The sequence below is a fragment of the Eriocheir sinensis genome, chromosome 44, assembly GCF_024679095.1.
Source record: "Eriocheir sinensis breed Jianghai 21 chromosome 44, ASM2467909v1, whole genome shotgun sequence".
NCBI lineage: Eukaryota > Metazoa > Arthropoda > Malacostraca > Decapoda > Varunidae > Eriocheir > Eriocheir sinensis.
The window spans coordinates 13,284,601-13,307,922 of NC_066552.1; the positions used below are offsets into that span (position 1 = coordinate 13,284,601).

At 47.9% G+C, this 23,322-nt stretch overlaps 2 protein-coding genes and 1 pseudogene across 2 annotated transcripts; 2 read left to right on the forward strand and 1 right to left on the reverse strand.

Annotated features, from left to right (window-relative positions):
- The first annotated feature begins 715 nt into the window (after nucleotides 1-715).
- On the forward strand, nucleotides 716-12,327 carry LOC126980555 (uncharacterized). The gene is made up of 7 exons (XM_050830615.1): nucleotides 716-1,692; nucleotides 1,893-2,515; nucleotides 2,947-3,951; nucleotides 4,419-4,562; nucleotides 6,177-6,419; nucleotides 7,628-7,767; nucleotides 9,426-12,327. The coding sequence occupies exons 1-7, from the start codon at nucleotides 1,059-1,061 to the stop codon at nucleotides 11,902-11,904; spliced, it is 5,268 nt and encodes a 1,755-aa protein (XP_050686572.1). The 5' UTR covers nucleotides 716-1,058; the 3' UTR covers nucleotides 11,905-12,327.
- A 3,389-nt stretch (nucleotides 12,328-15,716) lies between these two features.
- LOC126980639 (uncharacterized) lies at nucleotides 15,717-16,409 on the reverse strand. Its single transcript, XM_050830741.1, has one exon. The coding sequence runs from the start codon at nucleotides 16,407-16,409 to the stop codon at nucleotides 15,717-15,719; it is 693 nt and encodes a 230-aa protein (XP_050686698.1).
- A 1,349-nt stretch (nucleotides 16,410-17,758) lies between these two features.
- The window catches only part of LOC126980556 (uncharacterized), a 38,997-nt pseudogene continuing 33,433 nt past the window's right edge, over nucleotides 17,759-23,322 (forward strand).

Here is a 23,322-nt window from a genome sequence, read left to right on the forward strand (position 1 = left end):
CCCAAATAACTGCCTTTATATATTGTTTTCGCCTAAATGGTTAATTATTGGTGCTTCTTGGCAATGGTTATGGGCCAGAAGCCGGTAAATACGCGGATATTACCTGGATTTCTTACCTGGATGCCCTTTCCCTATGAGCCATGCTAGAGTGAACCGTCAGGCCTAGAACTGAAAGGTCTCACCAACCAATGCGCCAGCCTATCCAAGCTCATTAAAACAACAGTACATAATCCAATTAGACATAGGCCGGAAAATGCTGAAATGCTCTGAGTACGATAATTTGGCAACGGACCCAAAACATTGCCAGCTGACTAATGGCTGCAAGGAGGGAGCAGTTGAGTTAATACCTTTCGTTTCGGGCATTTCCAAGGGTAGTTAATGCCCCTGTGCCATGAATGTGAAGAAATACTTATGAAAACACAATTACTCTCCTTGTAGGCCTATGGAAACGGCTAACGTGAGAGGTGGAAGCTTCTAAAAAACACCAACTCAAGATTTTGTGGCTGTAAGGAGGAAGTGCAGTGGAGTTAATACCCAATGACTCTCCTTTTAGGCCTATGGAAACGACTAAATCACTTATGAAAACCAAATTACTCTCCTTGTAGGCCTATGGAAACGGCTAAAATACTTATGAAGACCCAATTACTCCTTTTAGGCCTATGGAAACGACTAAAACACTTATGAAAACCAAACTCCTTGTAGGCCTATGGAAACGGCTGAAACATTTATGAAAACCCAATTACTCTCCTTGTAGGCCTATGGAAACGGCTAAAATACTTATGAAGACCCAATTACTCTCCTTTTAGGCCTATGGAAACGGCTAAAACATTTATGAAAACCCAATTACTCCTTGTAGGCCTATGGAAATGGCTAAAATACTTATGAAGACACAATTACTCTCCTTTTAGGCCTATGGAAACGTCTAAAATACTCATGAGCAAGAGCCTATGGAAACGGCTTAAATACTTATGAAAACCTAATTACTTCTCTTAGGCCTATGGAAATGGTTGACGTAAGAGGCGGAAGATTCTGAAAACACCAACTCAAGATTTACAGAGATGAACAAAACTGGAGGAGGAAGAGAAGGCAATGAAGAAGGAAGAGGAGGAGGAGGAGGAGGAGGAGGGGGAGGAACAAGGGAAACTGGGGGTAGCGGAGGTGAAGAAACTAACCCAGGGAGCCACAGGGGGAAGAGAGATGTAGGGGGATGTGACACAGTGCCCCCTGCCAGCACCCCTGAGGCATACCAAGGCCACACCCATACCCACCTAGGAGCCACAGGGGAGGGTGTGGCCGCAAGCGCTGTCGGACTTGTCACATCTCTCGGATATCTGACAGGGGCCACATCTTCCGCCTCCCCCAGTGCACGAACCACATACCCACAGGGGGAGATTGGCGTCGAGGGGGGTAGTGTGGCCTCGATCCCACCCAATATGGCCGCCTACCCCATACCCCAGGCCGGAGGGGGCGGTGGGGGGTATTACTACTCCCCGATTCTTAATTCCCAACAGTCGCTTCTCCGCCCGATCATGACAGCGCAGCCCCCCCTCTATTCCCCCCTCCTGGCCCCCCCTCCCCCTCCTCCTCCTCCTCCACCCCCGTCACAGCACCCCCATCACCCCCCGCCGCTGCCCCCGCCCCCTCCACCCCCTGCCTCATACCCCATACCACCCCATGCGTCGCCCTCGGCAGGTAAGATTTGTGTGTTTGGATTTCGCAGTTTTTTATTTTATTTTTTTGATTTAGTTTTTTCGATATTTTTTGTCATTTGTGAATATATATTTTTCTTTACAGTTTTGACATATATATACTCTCTCTCTCTCTCTCTCTCTCTCTCTCTCTCTCTCTCTCTCTCTCTCTCTCTCTCTCTAATCTCACCCCACACCCCACAGGCTCATCCTACTTCGCCAACCTCGGGGAGAGCATGCGGGGCGGCCTAGCGGAGGTAGTGGCAGAGAGCAGCGGGGCGGGGCGGCAATGCTGGGAGGACACCCGCCCCGCCCCGGACCAGCGGCCATTCGACGACTACTCACGCATGGGGGTGTACGGGACGGAGGACGGTGTAGCGGGGCGAAGCTGGGAGGGGATGAGTGCATGCGGGGTGGCCATCGGGGGCGGGTCAGCGTCCACCCCGCCCCGCCCTGGTGCCGCACACAACCCCATGGCTCACCCTTATACATACTCCTACACAGACTGTCGCCTCGAAGCAAGCTGGAACAAATGCATGGTCACAGGTGGTGTAGGAGGAGCAGGTGGTACTGGGGAGGCGTTCACAGGGGGGGACCAGCAAGTTGAAGCCCCCCAGGGTAAGACGAGACCCCCAGGACACTCCCTCCAGGTTACGATGGGTGTGGTCGACCCCGTAATTCCTCCACCCATCACCCCGGCAATGCCCCGGTCACACTATGAGTACCAGCCTATCCCCGGGGCGCCGTTTCTTCCGTATTTTGCCCCGTTGAACTACCAGCAGGACCCCCGTGCTGACCCCCGCCCTCCCCAGCGCCCCGACCCCATGGTGAGTTGTCGAGATATTCTGACGATATTTTTACTTTTTTTTTTTTTTCAAGGGCATAAAAAAGGAAATAAATATGAATATCTTATTATTTTTTTTTATTTTTTGTGTGAATTTGTTTTTGTTTTTCCTTTTATGTCGATCTTTTTTATTTCACTCATCAATTTCTCCTTTTTTTATATTTACTGATAATTTCTTTTTTTTTATTATTTTTTTCAGTCTCGTTTTCCTCTTTCCTCCTCTTTCCTCTTCTTCCCTTTTCTTCCTTTCCTCTTTTTCCTCTTCCTCTTTTCCCTCTCTTCATCCTTTTTCTTCCTTTCTTCCTTTTCTCTTTCTTTATCCATGTTAATTTTGACCACATGCATAATTTTTTATTGTTATTATTATTACTATTTCAAAGTATATTCACACATTTCCTTTCTCTGGTGTTGCAGGAATGTGGTGGTGGTGGTGGTGGTGGCATCAGTGGTAGTGACAGTGGTGGAGGTGGAGGTGGAGGTGAAAGCAGTGGTGGTGGTGGAGGTGGAGGAAATGGGGAGAAAATACCTACATCATCTCTTCTCCTCCCTCCACAAGCAGCTCTTCCTCTCCCCCACTCGGCTCCCTCCTCCTCCTCCTCCTCCTCTTCCTCAGCCTCCACATCTTCCTCATCTTCCACCACTCAGGCCCAGGCGCACCCACACACTCATCCACACAGAACCACACACCACAACACTCACCCGCACTCAACCACACAGTCCGCCACTCACCCACACACAACCACACACAACGTCACCCATCCGCGCACAACCACACAGCCCACCAGTCATCCACATTCAACCACACAGCCTTCCAGTCACCCACACACAACCACACACAATGTCACCCATCAGCACTCAACCTCACAGCCCACCAGTCATCCACATTCAACCACACAGCCTTCCAGTCACCCACACACAACCACACACAATGTCACCCATCAGCACTCAACCTCACAGCCCACCAGTCATCCACACACAACCACACAGCCCACCACTCACCCACACACAACCACGCAGCATACCACTCACCCACACACAACCACACACAACGCCACCCATCCGCACACAACCACACAGCCCACCAGTCATCCACACACAACCACACAGCATACCACTCACCCACACACAACCACACAGCATACCACTCACCCACACACAACCACACAGCATACCACTCATCCACACTCAACCACACAGCATACCACTCACCCACACACAACCACACAGCCCACCGTTCACCCACACACAACCACACAGCCTGCCAGTCATCCACATACTACCACACATCAAACCACACACCCGCACACCACCACGGGCCCCACCGCACACCCCCACACCAACCCCTCACAGCCCACGGCCCTCCCCCACGCAACCGGCCAGCTGGACTGCATCTCGCAAGCTAAGACGGAGATGATTGAGGTGAGCAGATTGGATTTATGAGGGATAGATTTGAGCTGTGTAGTGTAGCTGTCAACTCCTTCATCCCTGTGCTGTCCAATTTCCTTATGCAAGAGTTAACAGGTACTTTCATTTTGTATTTATGAGGAATAGATTTGAGCAGCTGTCAACTCCTTCATCCCTGTTCTGTCCAATTTCCTTATGCAAGACTTAACAAGTACTTTCATTTTGTATTTATGAGGGATAGATTTGAGCAGTGCAATGGAGCTTTTGACTCTGGCTAATCCCTGTGCTGTCCGATTTCCTTATGCAAGAGTTAACCTGTATCTTCAGTTTTCCTTCCATCCTTCCTCATGCAAGAGTTAACCAGTATATTCATTTTTGGCTTAATTCCCACTAATAAAGAAAGCAGTGGCCAAATACATAGAAGGTTAGTGGCCTTAGACATAACTTAACCTTAGTATAGAGTGACCATTCGTACTCTCCAGGGAAGCTGCCAAATGAGGTTCAAGAAGAAGGACCCAGAGAGCAGAAGTTCATGCCAGGAGAGAGAGGAGGGAACACAACAACAGCAACAGGAGGGAGTGGTCTCATCTCTGCCCTGCTCCTCCCATGCCCTTCCGATTCCTAAGGTTAGTGTGGGCTGTTTTTTCATACTTAATTCTCTAATATTTTAAAGCTTACACACTTACCCACCCATGTTTAATAGGGCTTTCATAGAGGTTGTGTCTGGGTAGTTTTATGATCCTAGTGGTAGTTTGACAAGGCTTCTGCTGTACTGTGAATGTAAAAAGCACTCATTAGAACCAAACTAATCTTATTTTGTCCCCTTGGGAATATTTGTGAGAGTCTAAAGCATCTGAGAAAATGAAAATGAATGTGAATATATGACTTTGTTAACGGTTTTGCAGGAAGATAATGTTATGCTAATGGTTGTTTGGGGAAAGTTTAGGGTTTGTTACGAGTTCAGTATTCATGAAGTCAATGGTTTATCATGTTTAGCTATCTTGTTAATAGTTCTGCAGGAAGATTGTTTTGCTAATGGTTGTTTATAGAAAGTTCAGGGTTTGTTTGTGGTTCTGTATCCATAAAATCAGTGCAAAAGCTTCCCTGTACCTTCATTTTGCCATATCCCTGTGCTGTCCAACTTCCCAATGCAAGAGTTAACCAGCATTTTCATTTCCTTTCATCCCCTGTAATGGTGTTTTCAGGAGGTCATTGTTTGGTTCTGTATCCATAAAATCAGTGCAAAAGCTTCCCTGTACCTTCATTTTGCCATATCCCTGTGCTGTCCAACTTCCCAATGCAAGAGTTAACCAGCATTTTCATTTCCTTTCATCCCTTGTAATGGTGTTTTCAGGAGGTCATTGTTTGGTTCTGTATCCTTAAAATCAGTGCAAGAGCTTCCCTGTATCTTCATTTTGCCTTATCCCTGTGCTGTCCAACTTCCCAATGCAAGAGTTAACCAGCATTTTCATTTCCTTTCATCCCCTGTAATGGTGTTTTCAGGAGGTCAATGTTTGGTTCTGTATCATAAAATCAGTGCAAAAGCTTCCCTGTACCTTCATTTTGCCTTATCCCTGTGCTGTCCAACATCCCAATGCAAGAGTTAACCAGCATTTTCATTTCCTTTCATCCCTTGTAATGGTGTTTTCAGGAGGTCAATGTTTGGTTCTGTATCATAAAATCAGTGCAAAAGCTTCCCTGTACCTTCATTTTGCCTTATCCCTGTGCTGTCCAACATCCCAATGCAAGAGTTAACCAGCATTTTCATTTCCTTTCATCCCTTGTAATGCTGTTTTCAGGAGGTCAATGTTTGGTTCTGTATCCATAAAATCAGTGCAAAAGCTTCCCTGTACCTTCATTTTGCCATATCCCTGTGCTGTCCAACTTCCCAATGCAAGAGTTAACCAGCATTTTCATTTCCTTTCATCCCTTTTAATGATGTTTTCAGGAGGTCATTGTTTGTTCTGTATCCAAAAAAATCAGTGAGCTTCCCTGTATCTTCATTTTGCCTTATCCCTGTGCTGTCCAACATCCCAATGCAAGAGTTAACCAGCATTTTCATTTCCTTTCATCCCTTTTAATGCTGTTTTCAGGAGGTCAGTGTTTGTTTCTGTATCCATAAAATCCCTGTGCTGTCCGACTTCCCTATGCAAGAATTAACCAGCATTCTCATTTCCTTTCATCCCTTGTAATGGTGTTTTCAGGAAGTCAATGTTTGGTTCTGTATCTGCTGTTTTCAGGAAGTCAATGTTTCATCCTCGTACAAGAAGAAGAATGGGAGGGACGAGACCAGCTTGACAGGAGGAGGAGGTGAGGAGGAGGAGGAGGAGGCGGGGGACGTGTGTCTGGTGTGTGACTCCCCCACCACCCCCGACGCTGCCGCCAACACCCTCACCACCACCACCACCACACACCACCATGGGAGTGAGGCTGGTGGTGTGGTAGCCTGCCCCATGGACTCTGTTATCACGGTGGTGTCGAAGGTACGGTTGATAGAGAGATAGATGGATAGATAGTCTGTTTGTATGTGTGTGTGTGTGTGTGTGTGTTTGTGTGTTTGATTTTCTGAGTCATTTTGTATATTTTAAGTTCCAGTGTATTAAAAGATTATTCCTTATTTTTCTTCCTCTTCTTCTTCTTCCTCTTCCTCTTCTTTTTCATCTGTATTCCATCTTCTCCCATTATATGTTTGTTCACACCAGCATAATATCATTGGTGTTGCGTGGTGTTGATAGATACATAGATAGTCTCTTCTGTGTGTGTGTGTGTGTGTGTGTGTGTGTTTCATTGGTGTTGCGTGGTGTTGATAGATACATAGATAGTCTCTTCTGTGTGTTTGTGTTTGTGTGTGTGTTTCATTGGTGTGGCGTTGTGTTGAGAGATACATAGATAGTCTCTTCTGTGTGTGTGTGTGTGTGTGTGTGTGTTTCATTGGTGTTTCGTGGTGTTGATAGATACATAGATAGTCTCTTCTGTGTGTGTGTGTGTGTGTGTGTGTGTGTGTTTCATTGGTGTTTCGTGGTGTTGATAGATACATAGATAGTCTCTTCTGTGTGTGTGTGTGTGTGTGTGTGTTTCATTGGTGTTTCGTGGTGTTGATAGATACATAGATAGTCTCTTCTGTGTGTGTGTGTGTGTGTGTGTGTTTCATTGGTGTTTCGTGGTGTTGATAGATACATAGATAGTCTCTTCTGTGTGTGTGTGTGTGTGTGTGTTTCATTGGTGTTTCGTGGTGTTGATAGATACATAGATAGTCTCTTCTGTGTGTGTGTGTGTGTGTGTGTGTGTTTCATTGGTGTTTCGTGGTGTTGATAGATACATAGATAGTCTCTTCTGTGTGTGTGTGTGTGTGTGTGTGTTTCATTGGTGTTTCGTGGTGTTGATAGATACATAGATAGTCTCTTCTGTGTGTGTGTGTGTGTGTGTGTGTGTGTTTCATTGGTGTTGCGTGGTGTTGATAGATACATAGATAGTCTCTTCTGTGTGTGTGTGTGTGTGTGTGTGTTTCATTGGTGTTTCGTGGTGTTGATAGATACATAGATAGTCTCTTCTGTGTGTTTGTGTGTGTGTGTGTGTGTGTGTGTGTGTTTCATTGGTGTTGCGTGGTGTTGATAGATACATAGATAGTCTCTTCTGTGTGTGTGTGTGTGTGTGTGTGTGTGTGTTTCATTGGTGTTTCGTGGTGTTGCAGGTCAGTGTGGGCGACAAGCTGAGTGGCCTCTTGGGGGTGGTGCTGCCCCGACACCTCCTGCACACTACCACCATCTGCGGCAAGTGCTTCCACCTAGTTAACGAGGTGGATGTTTTGGAGCACCGCCTGGCACTCTACAGGTAAGCTCACAGCTCTTTATGTACTTATTTACCTGTATTTCTACTTCTCTTTATAGGAGCAGTGATTAGTGGGCTGCCCCAGAGCTCCTATTTAGAGAGATTTACTAGAGTCTGGGTTGGTATGTGGTCATCAGGATAGCATGTGGGTAGTCTTAGGCCACTTGGCAGTAAGTGAACATTGCCAGCTTGTACCCAGGTCCCATGGAACACTGTGCCTGCTCATCCTTCTCTCTCCTTGCCTTCTCTTATTCCTCTTCTCCTTCTCCTCCTCTTATTCCTCTTTTCTTCTGCCTCTTCCTCCTCTCATTCCTCTTCTCCTCCAATCATTCCTCTCTTCCTCTTTTCTCCTCCTCCTCCTCCTCCTTCAATCATTCTTCTCTTCCTCTTTTCTCCTCCTCCTCCAGTCATTCCTCTCTTCCTCTTTTCTCCTCCTCCTCCAATCATTCCTCTCTTCCTCTTTTCTCCTCCTCCTCCTCCAATCATTCCTCTCTTCCTCTTTTCTCCTCCTCCTCCAATCATTCCTCTCTTCCTCTTTTCTCCTCCTCCTCCAATCATTCCTCTCTTCCTCTTTTCTCCTCCTCCTCCTCCAATCATTCTTCTCTTCCTCTTTTCTCCTCCTCCTCCAATCATTCCTCTCTTCCTCTTTTCTCCTCCTCCTCCTCCTCCTCCTCCAATCATTCTTTTCTTCCTCTTTTCTCCTCCTCCTCCTCCAATCATTCTTCTCTTCCTCTTTTCTCCTCCTCCTCCAATCATTCCTCTCTTCCTCTTTTCTCCTCCTCCTCCAATCATTCTTCTCTTCCTCTTTTCTCCTCCTCCTCCAATCATTCCTCTCTTCCTCTTTTCTCCTCCTCCTCCTCCTCCAATCATTCTTCTCTTCCTCTTTTCTCCTCCTCCTCCAGCCATTCCTCTCTTCCTCTTTTCTCCTCCTCCTCCTCCAATCATTCTTCTCTTCCTCTTTTCTCCTCCTCCTCCAACCATTCTTCTCTTCCTCTTTTCTCCTCCTCCTCCAATCATTCTTCTCTTCCTCTTTTCTCCTCCTCCTCCAACCATTCTTCTCTTCCTCTTTTCTCCTCCTCCTCCAATCATTCTTCTCTTCCTCTTTTCTCCTCCTCCTCCAATCATTCCTCTCTTCCTCTTTTCTCCTCCTCCTCCAGCCATTCCTCTCTTCCTCTTTTCTCTTCCTCCTCCTCCAATCATTCTTCTCTCCCTCTTTTCTCCTCCTCCTCCAATCATTCTTCTCTTCCTCTTTTCTCCTCCTCCTCCTCCAATCATTCTTCTCTCCCTCTTTTCTCCTCCTCCTCCAATCATTCCTCTCTTCCTCTTTTCTCCTCCTCCTCCAATCATTCCTCTCTCCCTCTTTTCTCCTCCTCCTCCAGTCATTCCTCTCTCCCTCTTTTCTCCTCCTCCTCCAATCATTCCTCTCTTCTTCTTTTCTCCTCCTCCTCCTCCTCCAATCATTCCTCTCTTCCTCTTTTCTCCTCCTCCTCCAATCATTCCTCTCTTCCTCTTTTCTCCTCCTCCTCCAATCATTCCTCTCTTCCTCTTTTCTCCTCCTCCAATCATTCCCCTCTTCTCTTCCTCCTTCCTCTTCCCTCCTTCCTCCTCTCTCTCCTCCCTCTCTCCTCTCCTCCCTTTTCTCTTCTCTCCTTGCCCGGCAGAAAGTACCTCATCACCAATGTGGAAGGAAACTGCGAGAAGCGTGGAATCGGGTTGCCCACAATCCACCGCCTCCAGCAACAACAGCAGATGCAGCAACAACAACAACAACAGCAGCAGAACCACCACCAGAATTACCACCACCACCACCAACAACAACAACAGCAACAACAACAGCACATTCAACAACAGCAACAGCAACAACAGCATATGCAACAACACCAGCAGTACCACCAATCACAGCAGGTCTACCACCACCACCTACCGCACCACCAGGAGGATTTTATGCAACACCACCAGAATATTCAGCACTATATGCCTATGCAGCAGCTGTCCCTTCATCACCACCAGCAACAACAACAACAAGACCAACAACAACAGCATAATATCATCCATCAACAACAACAACAACAACAGGAACAAACACAGCAGCAACAACAGCCGCCGTCTCAACAACAACAACAACAACATCACCACCACCACTACCACCACCACCACAACCTCCCACAGCACCAGACGCAGCCTCACAACACCACCGCCACCACCTCCACGGCAAGTCTACATCACCTCCAGTCAGTCAACCAGTTAGACCAGCAAACGTCGCTCGCTAAACCGCCCAGTCAGATCGAGGGACAGGAGGGTCAGAGTGCAGTCAGCCAGTCGGTCGCCCAGCAGGCAGTCGGTCAGCAGTCAGCCACGAAACCGGTCAGCAGTGAGAGTAATATGGTGTTTGTCGACTGTGAAATTGATATTGAAGACTGTGACTGTAATCTAATTGGTGACGCTCCACAAGTGACTGTATCTGGCGGCCCGCGACCCAGCGACTGCGATACCCAGACCTGTCAGGAGCCTATGGTAGAGGAGGAAGAGGAGGAGGAGGAGGATGAAGACGAGGAGGAGGAGGAAGAAGAGGAGGAGGAGGAGGAAGAGGAGGAGGAGGAGCTTGAGGAAGAGGAGGAGGGAGATGAGGAGGAGGAGGAGAATAAGTTGGCAGTGTCATCAGTGAGTGAGAGCAGTGTACCTTCCGAACCTCCTCCTCCTCCTCCTCTTCCTCCTCCTTCAGTAGCGCAGGAGGACATGGAGACACAGCACAGACCACAGACCACAGCCTTGACACAGCCTTGCCCAGAGGAGGAGGCAGAGGCACAGGAGAGAAGCAAGGACCCAGAGCAAACAGAGGAGGATTCCCAGCCTGAGGAGCCCCCTGCAAAGGACCCAGAGCCAGTGGAGGTGGAGGAGGAGGAGGAGGAAGAGGAGGAGTGCCCTAGAGTGGAGGAGGATGCCACAGAATACCACAAACCGACGTTACTGGCGAAGAACATCAAGACAAAGAAACATGCGAAGTTGCAAATTTGCCGTCAGTGCGATCAGGTCTTCAGCAACCGCCAGGCACTCGTAAGGCACATTGAGCGCCGCCATAAAGCCTACGCCTTCACCTTCACCTGCGACACGTGCCGTAAGAAGTTCAGCTCGGAGCGCGCCCTGGCCCGCCATGTCCAGCAGCACAAGACATACCCATGCAAGCTCTGCGACAACATCTTCCTGCGCAAGGCCAAGCTCAAGAAGCACCTTGAGGAGCACACCAAGGAGAGCCTGGCCTGCAAGGTGTGCGGGCGGGAGTGTGCGTCGCTGCAGGCTCTCATCTCACACATGAAGACGCACACCGCCGCCGCCGCCGCAGCCAAGACCCACACCTGCCACACCTGCCACAAGACCTTCGCCAGCAACAGGAATCTTCAGGTGCACGCCCGTACGCACACCGGGGAGCGGCCCTTCACCTGCGACAACTGTGGGCGCGCGTTCAGCCACCGCAGCAACATGCAGGCGCACCGTGACGCCTGCACCGGCCAGTACAGCCACCAGTGCCACATATGCGGCCGTGGCTTCCCCCTGGAGTCCCTGTACCGCCGCCACCTGGCCGAGCACGAGGGCCATTATGCGCACCGCTGCACCATCTGCAAGAAGGGCTTCAGCAAGGCCTCGGGACTGCGCTCACACCTGTCCGTGCACAGCGCCCAGCGGCCAACCTTCCCCTGCCAGGTCTGCGGACACACCCTAGCCACGGCCTCGGGTCTGGCCGCCCACGTCGCCGGCCACGCGGGGAAGGGCCGGAAGCCGTGTCGAGTCTGTGGGAAGGTCCTGGCACGTGCCTCAGACCTCCGCGACCACCTGGACCGCCACGCCGGCACCCGCGCCCACCAGTGCCAGGTGTGCCAGGAGGCCTTCTACTACCGCTCCAACCTCAGCCACCACATGCGCACCGCCCACCACCTCCGCCGCCCCCACGTCTGCGCCCTCTGCGGCCGCTCCTTCTCCTCCGCCTACAACCACAAGCTTCACCTCAGGACCCACAGCGGGGAGCGCCCACACCAGTGCAAGTCCTGCGGCAAGTCCTTCACCACCAAGGCAAACTACAACCGCCACCTCAAGTGCCATGTCACCCAGGCCATGACGCCCCTCAGTGCCGCGGGGGCCGAGTGAGTCTGCCGGGGACTGAGGCGGGCTGTGTGTAAGGCTCCTTGGGCTTGGCTGGGCTTGGGAGGAAAAAGAAATGAGAATGAAAGGAGGAAGAGGAAGGAACGAAAAATTTAAAAGTGAAAAAAATAAAAGGAGGAGGAAGAGGAATGAAGATGAATAACTGGAAGAGGAGAAGAAGGAGGAGGGAAAGAGGAATGAGAGAAGGAAGAGGAAGAAGAGAAGATGATAGGCAGACTGTGATACTGATATGTGTGTGTGTGTGAGAGAGAGAGAGAATTACCTAAGCCAACCATAAGACTTCCAGCTGTATCTAGTCAATTATTTAATACTGTACATAGCAATAAGTTAATTCTAGTATATTTAAAAACTTTATATATAACTATTTTATACTGACAATTATATTTTCATGAATAGAAACAGACTTTTCACCCTTATTTTAGAACCCAGACGTAATATTCAGTGCAGATGTAGCTAACAGATGTGGAGTAGAGGACCTGGAAACTGCTCAGAAGGGAAAAACTCCAAAACTCATTGTGTAATGCATGGGAAAAATGCAATTTTTGGCAGCATCTGGTAACCCTCAGTCCGCTGGGCAGCTCGCCGTACTGGTACTGGATGCGTCATCCTCACGTCCATGACCTGTCAACTTCCCCAACCGGTAGCCTTCCTGACCAGGGCTCCCACTTTTTGGGGACATGACACTAGATTGGGAAATTTCATCAATTTTAATGACAAATTTGGGGAAATCTTGGATCAGTATTATACCGGTACTGGTACCGGTACCTGCCCACCCCTACTCCAAGCCGGGAGTTCTTCCGGATAGGTCTCCATGCAGGGCAGAATCTATCGACTTGCTCAGTCCACGAACTCTGTGGACGTCCCCTTAGCAGTGTCGAGTTCTGGGTAGGGTGCTTCATGCCCGTACAGCCGGAGCTGGTGTTCACGGAGTATGCAGGTAATAAGCTTCGAATCAGTTTCACGGAGTTATCACCGCTTCGACACATTGTCATTCAAGCGATATCCCATGCTTCTGAATAGGCACTTATCAAAAGCATATCAGTCCGCCTCTTCAAGTCACTATTCAATGCCCATGTCTCACAGCCATACAGTAAGACATTGATGGACACATGTAACTAAGAGATTTGGATCTTTGTCCTTATGCACAGTTAACTATCGATAACGCCATACACCCGTGCTGAGCGAGGCAATGCGTGGCAAAGAATCCGTCGTAAGATTTGACGAGACCTGCCATAGTTCTGCACTGTTCTACCAAGGTATGTGAACCTTTCCAAGACCACAATGTCCTCACCATAAGAATGAACAGACTTTAGTTTCATCTAGTAAGCCTCCTCACCTGTATCTTGATCTTGGCCCAGGAGCCCCTTCTCAAGAGTTTCGCCTCCTCGTGCAGTGCCTTGAGAGCCATCACGTACCTAGACCTCCAGTGACTCCACAGAAGTGTGATACTGCAAACAGATGCTCCACAATTAGGCCTACGGATCCACAACTCTGCCTAATAAGCAATTCATTTAAGTGTTGAAAAGTAATGGGGCAAGGAGTGCGTTCACGAGAAAGTAGCTGGACACGCCCACACACACACACACACTCGCAGGAAGCCTGTGGAGTCGATAGAGATCCCAGAGTGCCTCGTAATGCATTGCATCAAACGCCTTCTTGAGACGGCAACAAGTATAATATCTCCTGCCGAAACTCGCGGCGGCGCCCTACCACCAATTAAGAGATTCGCTGAATTTAATAAGTAATTATCCACTTATCAGGAAATACAAATATATTAAGCAGGCGTATATGTAGTGTTGAGTAATGGCTATGCTCTCATGAAACCCATTTATTTCATCATTTCTAGCTGCAGCTCATAAGATCGAACGTCTGCGTCAACTCTTCTGAACGTTCTGTTAAAGCAATAATCGCACTGAGTCAATATGAATTCAGTCCTTTTCTGAATTTTCATTGGAGTCAATTTTAATTTCTTGATATGTACTCGCCATTGGTTTGGGTATTACCTGGAACAAGGAATTGGTTACCTAAGAGCAAGGGTTGAAGCAGTATGATTTATGTCTTGATATGTACTCACCATTGGTTTGGGTATCTGGGTATTACCTGGAACAAGGAATTGGTTACCTAAGAAGAGCAAGGGTTGAAGCGGAATGATTTATGTCTTAATTGATATGTACTCGTCACTGGTTTGGGTATTACCTGGAACAAGGAATTGGTATACCTAAGAATAGCAAGGGTTGAAGCGGAATGATTTATGTCTTGATATGTACTCGCCATTGGTTTGGGTATCTGGGTATTACCTGGAACAAGGAATTGGTTGCCTAAGAAGAGCAAGGGTTGAAGTAGAATGATTTATGTCTTGATATGTACTCGCCATTGGTTTGGGTATCTGGGTATTACCTGGAACAAGGAATTGGTTGCCTAAGAAGAGTAAGGGTTGAAGCAGTATGATTTATGTCTTAATTGATATGTACTTGCCACTGGTTTGGGTATCTGGGTATTACCTGGAACAAGGAATTGGTTACCTAAGAAGAGCAAGGGTTGAAGCAGTATGATTTATGTCTTAATATGTACTCGCCATTGGTTTGGGTATCTGGGTATTACCTGGAACAAGGAATTGGTTACCTAAGAAGAACAAGGGTTGAAGTAGAATGATTTATGTCTTAATATGTACTCGCCATTGGTTTGGGTATCTGGGTATTACCTGGAACAAGGAATTGGTTACCTAACAATAGCAAGGGTTGAAGCAGTATGATTTATATCGATATGTACTTGCCACTGGTTTGGGTATCTGGGTATTACCTGGGACTAAACTCTCAGCCGGACAGACGATCACGTGTGACAGGTAAGAACCGTACCATTTATAGTTGATACAGGTAAATGACCTTGCCATTACAGGTGTGACAGGTAAATGGATAGGCCTATACCTTGCCAAAAATAAACGGGGTGGGAGACTTCAAAAAGGTCCAATTTAAAGGACTTGAGAGCTAGAATTGGCACTACTTACATGGCATAGAAGTATTATTGAATTGCCCATGGAAGTTAATCTCCACCCGAAAAAACGAGTCTAGTACGTATATTTATCACAAACGGGGGTGTGAGGGTGGGCATGTTGAAGTGATAGATTTAAGTTAGTACACCATTCCTCGTTTTCTCTAGATTCCTGTTTTTTACATTCTCTAATTTGGCTTCAAGCGGTATCCCCTACAAACCTGCCTGTGACGACTTGGTGCATATAGCCTTGGGTGCAGACGTCAGTGGCTTGCGTGTGCAGAGTCGCTTAATGTAATTCACTACGGCATGATCGCGTGTTGGACTTGTAATCGCCAGCAGGTACCCTCCCGACATGAGCTAGTGTGTGTGAGAACAGTATGGGGGGGGGGGTCATGTAAGGCTGAGGCTGCTCTCTGTGGCAAGACGTGTTATGCTATGCTGTTCAGGTGTATTGGTTGTGTGGAGAGGGGGAGGGGAAAACGTGTGGTGGGGGCGTGTAGAGGTGTGTCATGGTCTGTGATGGTTGGAAGGGGCGGTTTAGTGTTATTGTATTGGTCTGTGTGGAGAGGGCCGGGTGAGGTGTGTCATGGTCTGTAGTGGTCCTGAGATGGCCATTGGTGGAGGGGGAAGTGTGTGATGGTGGGGGCGTGTGGAGATGTCATGGTCTGTAGTGGTCTTGAGGTGGCCATGGGTGGAGGGAGAAGTGTGTGATGTGGGGGGCGTGTGGAGATGTCATGGTCTGTAGTGGTCTTGAGGTGGCCATTGGTGGAGGGGGAAGTGTGTGATGGTGGGGGCGTGTGGAGTTGTCATGGTCTGTAGTGGTCTTGAGGTGGCCATGGGTGGAGGGGGAAGTGTGTGATGGTGGGGGCGTGTGGAGATGTCATGGTCTGTAGTGGTCTTGAGGTGGCCATGGGTGGAGGGGGAAGTGTGTGATGGTGGGGGTGTGTGGAGATGTCATGGTCTGTAGTGGTCTTGAGGTGGCCATGGGTGGAGGGTGAAGTGTGTGATGGGGGGCATGTGGAGATGTCATGGTCCGTAGTGGTCTTGAGGTGGCCATGGGTGGAGGGGGAAGTGTGTGATGGGGGGCGTGTGGAGATGTCATGGTCTGTAGTGGTCTTGAGGTGGCCATGGGTGGAGGGGGAAGTGTGAGGTGGGGGGCGTGTGGAGATGTCATGGTCCGTAGTGGTCTTGAGGTGGCCATGGTTGGAGGGGGAAGTGTGTGATGGGGGGCATGTGGAGATGTCATGGTCCGTAGTGGTCTTGAGGTGGCCATGGGTGGAGGGGGAAGTGTGTGATGGGGGGCATGTGGAGATGTCATGGTCCGTAGTGGTCTTGAGGTGGCCATGGTTGGAGGGGGAAGTGTGTAATGGTGGGGGGTGTGGAGATGTCATGGTCTGTAATGGTCTTGAGGTGGCCGTGGGTGGAGGGGGAAGCATGGAGGTGTGTGTCCTGCCGTGACGCGCGGGGTTTAAGTCCATAATATGTGCCGGGAAATCCATGCTAATACATAATGCACATACATGACTGGCGTCCCCGTGGTGCAGTGGTTGGCGTGCCGAACCGTAATGCTAGAAGGTTAAGTATGGAATATTTACACAGGATCACAAAGGTAGGTTTAAGTACGGAGGGAGACACTTAATTACTTACGATACTTAAACATAAGAACGTAGGAGTCTGCAAGAGGCCGGTAGGTCTGTACAAGGCAGCTCCTTTAAACCTAAGCTCCCGTGTATCTAACCCCACCTAATATCGCTATCCATGAATTTATCTAATCTATTTTTGAATGTGACAATTGTATTGGCACTCACCACCTGACTGCTAAGCCTATTCCACTTATCAACCACTCTGTTAGTAAACCAATTTTTGCCTATGTCCCTGTTGAATCTGAATTTATCCAGTTTAAACCCATTACATCGTGTCCTACCCGGTTCTCTTTCCAACAAAACCTTATGAATATCCCCCTTATTAAAGCCCTTCATCCATTTATAAACCTCGATCATATCTCCACGCACCCTTCGCCTTTCTAGAGAATGCAAGTTTAACTGTTTGAGTCTTTCCTCGTATGGCAAGTTTCTCAACCCCTGAATCATCTTAGTCATCCTCCTCTGCACCGATTCTAACATTTTGATATCCATTCTATAGTAAAGTGACCAGAGCTGAATCGCATAGTCAAGATGAGGTCTAACTAATGCTAAATATAGTTTGAAGAAGACTTCGGCGTTTCTGTTGCTTACGCTCCTTGAAACCTACATTTGTGATCCTGTGCATATTCCATACTTGACCTTCTGGTATTACACAACCACAAAACTGCGTGCCCTGGGTTCGAATCCCTCTAGGACGTACAGTCAGCCTGCAGCCCACCCAACTGTTCATCTTTTCTTTCGGTCTTGTTAAAGGAATACCTGGGGACATCTGGGGGAGGTAAACTAAGGTAACCCGGATGCTGTTCCCATGGCTTAGCTGTCCCGGGGTAATGCTGTCACTCACCACAGGCTCAAAGGTCAATGGTATGAAGTTGAGCACAGACGCCACGTGTATATGCTCCTAACTCTACCGTAATTATTGGTCGTGTATGTAAGGGAAAGGGGGGTCTGGTGGTCTTGGTCTGCCCCGCGCGCCTGAGGGGGCTCGAGTCTGAGGTGAGGCCAGTGGTACGGAGATGAGCACCGCCGCCTTGCGTACGCTCTTAACTCTACCGTTATTGTTGAGTGGGGGAAGGGGGGAAGCGTGTCATGGTCTGGTGGTGTTGGTCTTCCCCGCGCGCCATGGTGAGGGGGATCGCGTCTGAGGTGAGGCCGACGGGAGTGTGTCAGTGACTCCTAACTCTACCGTGCTTGTTGATTGTGAATGTAAGGGGGAAGGGGGGAAGCGTGTCATGGTCTGGTGGTCTTGGTCTGCCCCGCGCGCTATGGATGAGGGGGGTCGAGTCTGAGGTGAGGCCGACGGGAGTGTGTCAGTCAGTCAGCGGAGTGCCTGCACTTGGCACGGACGAACACCCCGCGCGGCCACTCCCACACGCCCACACACGTACACGCACGCAGCAGCACACCAAATCCGGGCATGCACGCGGGTGAACCAACGCCCACTCGCTAACAAGCCACGCGTCGGCCCATGACCTCAGTGCCATTATCCAATTCCGCCTTTTTAGCGCGCCATGCCTTAATGCAACTTGTTGGAGTGCCACCCCCGTGGTTACACCTGCCATGTGCCGTCAACCGCCCCCTCCCCCCCCGGCGGCAACGTGACGTGTTAACAGTGCCGTATTAGTGCCACCGCTGCTCTGGAGGTGCCACAGCAGGGTCCCAGCGTGCCATGGAGGGCCGCGGGGCAAGGCGTGTGTCGGGGCCCTTCACCTCGAGCGTTGTCAAGCCGTCCAAGCCTCTGGGCCTCCTCACTACCTGTATCGGTGAGCTGGATTTTTTTTTCTTTACAGCACAAAGAGCAACTCAAGGGCAACAAAAAGACGTAAAAAGAAAAAAAGGCTCGCTAACTGTTGCTCTCATTTAGTGATAAGTATAGAGTGACCAAAGGAGAGGTCAGTTTCGGATGTTTTGCTTCTTGTTACGTTTTTGACATCCTCAGCTCAAAGGCAATAAATGTGAACGCTGCTCCACTGAAATAAAACAACAAAAGGGCAGATGAGAAGTCAGTCTCGGGTGGTTCAAATCGTAGGCAGGAAGAAATAAAGACGAAGGAATTAAGGCTGTTCAAGAGTTTACCAGCGGAAGGGGTAGAAGAATGAAGACGCTAGAGTTCATTCTTGCATAAGGGATTTGGATAGTACGTGGTATGGGGATGAACAGGAATAGAAAGTCGCGTGCAGGGGGATTGCTCATTTCTCTTTACATTAAAGGACAAAGCTCATGGGCTAAAATTAATGAGAAAATATTCGCTAGCATTGCTCGTATAGAAGGAAGTATAGAGGAGTGGCCATAAAAGAGGTCAATTTCGGGTTATCTGTCTACGGGCTTAACTGTAACCTGTCTAATTATCAATACCGGATATAACACACACACACACACACACACACACACACACACACACACACACACTTCTTTTTTATCATTTATATATAAGAACCACTTCCTTGCACACACACACACACACACACACATACATACACATCGCTTTTAGTTAAACATGAAAGGAAATTGTCTGCGCGCGCGTTTTCATTATTTATTTATTGCGTGTGTGTGTGTGTGTGTGTACACGTTTTCATTTCGTGCAATATGTGTATGTATACCTGTTTGTTTATCTGTGTGTGTGTGTGTTTGTGTGTGTGTGTGTGTGTGTGTGTGTGTTTATAAAAAGTGCACCGAAGTTTGGGGTGGAATTTAGTTGGTTCACAATTAAACTCTCTCTCTCTCTCTCTCTCTCTCTCTCTCTCTAAAAAATACCGTAAAACTAAACACGGAGTAAACAACACATTTTATTATTATTATCATTATTATTATTATTATTATTATTATTATTATTATTATTATTATTATTGTTGTTGTTGTTGTTTTTCTCAGTATACGCAACTTCCACAGAATGAAAAGTTGTCAATTGATTTAGCGCTGCGCCTCCTCCTCCTCCTCCTCCTCTTCCTCCTCCTCCTTCTCCTCTTCTTTATCCTCATACCCATTTCCTCCTCTTCCTTCTTCCTCTTGACACCTTGTTTTTACTCTCTCTCTCTCTCTCTCTCTCTCTCTCTCTCTCTCTCTCTCTCTCTCTCTCTCTCTCTCTCTCTCTCTCTCTCTCTCTCTCTCTCTCTCTCTCTCTCTCTCTCAACGTGTGTGTGTGAGAGAGAGAGAGAGAGAAAGAGATCTCTCTCTCTCTCTCTCTCTCTCTCTCTCTCTCTCTCTCTCTCTCTCTCTCTCTCTCTCTCTCTCTCTCTCTTCCTTCCGTCATTCTTTTTCCCTTTCAAAACATGTTACTATTCCAACCACCTCCTCCTCCTCCTCCTCCTCCTCCTCCTCCTCCTCCTTTTACCTTTCTTCCTTCCTTATCTTTCTTTCAAAACATTTTAATAATCCATCTTTCACCTCCTCATCCTCCTCCTCCTCCTCCTCTTGCCTTCCTTCCTTCCTTCCTTCCTTCCTTTCTTATCTCTCTTCCAAAACATTTAATAATCCATCATTCTTCTCCTCCTCCTCCTCCTCCTCCTCCTCCTCCTCCTCCTCCGCTGCGTCAGGCCATAGCCACGCCCTTACCTGCGGCAGTAGTAAGGGGAGCCACGCCCACTACGGAGGAGGAGGAGGAGGAGGAGGGAAGGTGGTTATGTAGTGGAGAATTAAGGAAGAGAGGAGGAGGAGGAGGAAGAGGAAGAGGAGGTGGTTATGTAGTGGAGAATTAAGGAAGAGAGGAGGAGGAGGAGGAGGAAGAGGAAGAGGAGGTGGTTATGTAGTGGAGAATTAAGGAAGAGAGGAGGAGGAGGAGGAGGAGGAGGAGGGGAGGTGGTTATGTAGTGGAGAATTAAGGAAGAGAGGAGGAGGAGGAGGAAGAGGAGGAGGAGGCGAAGGGTTGAGAGAACAATTACATTAACAACAACAACGACAACAACAACAACAACAACAACAACAACAACAACAACAACAACAATAATAATAATAATAATAATGTAGAGAGAGAGAGAGAGAGAGAGAGAGAGAGAGAGTTGAATAGAAGGGAGAAAGGGGGAAGGGAGAGAAAAGGGTTTGGAGGGAGGGAGGAAAGAAGGGAGAGAGGGAGAGAAGAATAGGAGGTGGCGTGTTTATGCTCTCTCTCTCTCTCTCTCTCTCTCTCTCTCTCTCTCTCTCTCTCTCTCTCTCTCTCTCTCTCTCTCTCTCTCTCCAGTGACCCCCCAAATTAACTTTAACCATCTCCTCCTCCTAACACACACACACACACACACACACACACACACACACACACACACACACACACACACACACACACACACACACACACACAGAATGACTCATATACTGAAAGGCTATTTGTTTTTTTATTTTTTTATTTATGTATTTGGTTTTTTTTTATAATGGACGCAATAACAATATGGGAAGGGATGGGAGGGAAGGGAGGGAAGGGAAGGGAAGGGTATGGAATCTAATGGAAGAGAAATGAAGGGAAGGAAAGGGGAGGGAAGGGAGGGGAGAGGAAGGGGAGGGTATGGAATCTAATGGAAGAGAAATGGAGGGAAGGAAGGGAAGGGAAGGGATGGGAAGAGAAGGGAAGGGTATGGAATCTATGGAAGAGAAATGGAGGGAAGGGATGGGAAGAGAAGGGAAGGGTCTGGAATCTATGGAAGAGAAATGGAGGGAAGGAAGATGGAGGGAAGGGATGGGAAGAGAAGGGAAAGGAAGGGAAGGGAGGAAATGGAAGGGTATGGAATGGGAACGAACAGAAGGGAAGGGAAGGGAAAAAGAAATGATGGGAACTCAAGGGAAGAATGGAGAGTGACATCGAAGGGAAGGGAAAGGAAGGGAAGAAATGGAAGGGTATGGAATGGGAACGAACAGAAGGGAAGGGAAGGGAAAAGAAATGATGGGAACTCAAGGGAAGAATGGAGAGTGACATCGAAGGGAAGGGAAAGGAAGGGAAGAAATGGAAGGGGATGGAATGGAAACGAAGAGAAAGGAAAAAGGAATTATGGGAACGAAGGGAAAGGAAGGGAAGGGAAGAGAAGCGAAGGGAAGGTGATTGGAAGGATAAATAAGAATAATGGAGATAAATGCAGGAGACAGAAGAGAGGAAAAGAAGGGGAAGGAGAAAGGAGGAAAACGAAGATTAAAAAGGAATAAGAGATAATGAAAAGGAGGAGGAGGAAGAGAATTAACAAGAAGATAAAGAAGAACAGAGAGATATCACATTTGAGGGCCGGGGCTTTATTTGTTGTGTGTGTGTGTGTGTGTGTGTGTGTGTGTGTGTGTGTGTGTGTGTGTGTGTGTGTGTGTGTGTGTGTGTGTGTGTGTTAGAATGAGTAAACACGCGATGTCTTAAGTAATAGATAGATAGATAGACAAACAGAGAGAGAGAGATTAGTAAGGTGTGGTGTTGATTCCGTGAACTAAATTACACACACACACACACACACACACACACACACACACACGCACACACACACGCACACGAAAAGATAATTACACACATGCAACTTTTCAACTCAGAGGAAGAGGAGGAGGAGGAGGAGGAGGAGGAGGAGGAGGAGGAGGAAGAGGAAGAGGAGGAGGAGGAACAGAAGTAGCCATGGTAGTTGCAGTAATATGAGGAGGAAGAAGAGGAGGAGGAAGAGGAAGAAGAAGAGGAGGAAGAAGATTAGTAATATAGAGTTGGAACTGGAGGAAGAAAATGACAGGGAAGAAGAGGAGGAGGAGGAAGAGGAGGAGGAGGAGGAGGAGGAGGAGGAGGAGGAGGAGGAGGAGGAGGAGGAGGAGGTTGAGAACATTAAAAGTAAATAATGTGGTAGATAAGCAGAGAGAGAGAGAGAGAGAGAGAGAATATATGAATGTTTTTAGGCAAGTGTTCGCACGGAAAGTGGAGTTTAATTCTCTCTCTCTCTCTCTCTCTCTCTCTCTCTCTCTTATTTTTTTTCTTAATCTTCTCTCTCAATTATCTTATTCCTTTTCTTTTATATATATTTCTGTTTATCTCTTTCTTTCTTTCTTTCTTCTTCTTCTTCTTCTTCTTCTTCTTCTTCTCTTCCTCTCCTTACATTCATTACACTATACCTCCATAACTTTCCCTCCTCCTCTTCCTCCTCCTCCTCCTCCTCCTCCTCCTCCTCCTCCAAATAAGAGAGGAAACAATGATAGCTCTCGTTATATCATTGGGAAACGTTGTAATATGCTGACGAAGACGAGGAGGAGGAGGAGGAGGAAGAGGAAGAGGAGGAGGAGGAGGAGGAGGAGGAGGAAGAAGAGGAGGAATAGGAGGAGGGACTTTTTTATATTGGATCCAAACAAGTGAGAGAGAGAGAGAGAGAGCCGTATTAAGACTCACCAATCAGATCAGTAGAGAAAAAAAAATAACATCTCTCTCTCTCTCTCTCTCTCTCTCTCTCTCTCTCTCTCTCCTTTTTAATTGACATCTCATGAGATAAATAAAAAAAGGTTCATCAAAAAGGAGGAGGAGGAGGAGGAGGAGGAGGAGGAGGAGGAGTAGAAGAGGAGGAGGAGGAGGAGGGTTACTCTTCTTCTCTTCCTTCTCATTTTCTTCCTCCTCTTTCTCTTTTTTCTCCTCCTCCTCCTCCTCCTCCTCCTCCTCTTCAAATCATGACGTCATATCATTAGTGTGACGTAATTTCATTAGTGTGACGTCATTCTCTCTCTCTCTCTCTCTCTCTCTCTCTCTCTCTCTCTCTCTCTCTCTCTCTCTCTCTCTCTCTCTCTCTCTCTCATTACTGATTTATATATGAATGTACAAATAGAAGCAAAGAAATACTCCACC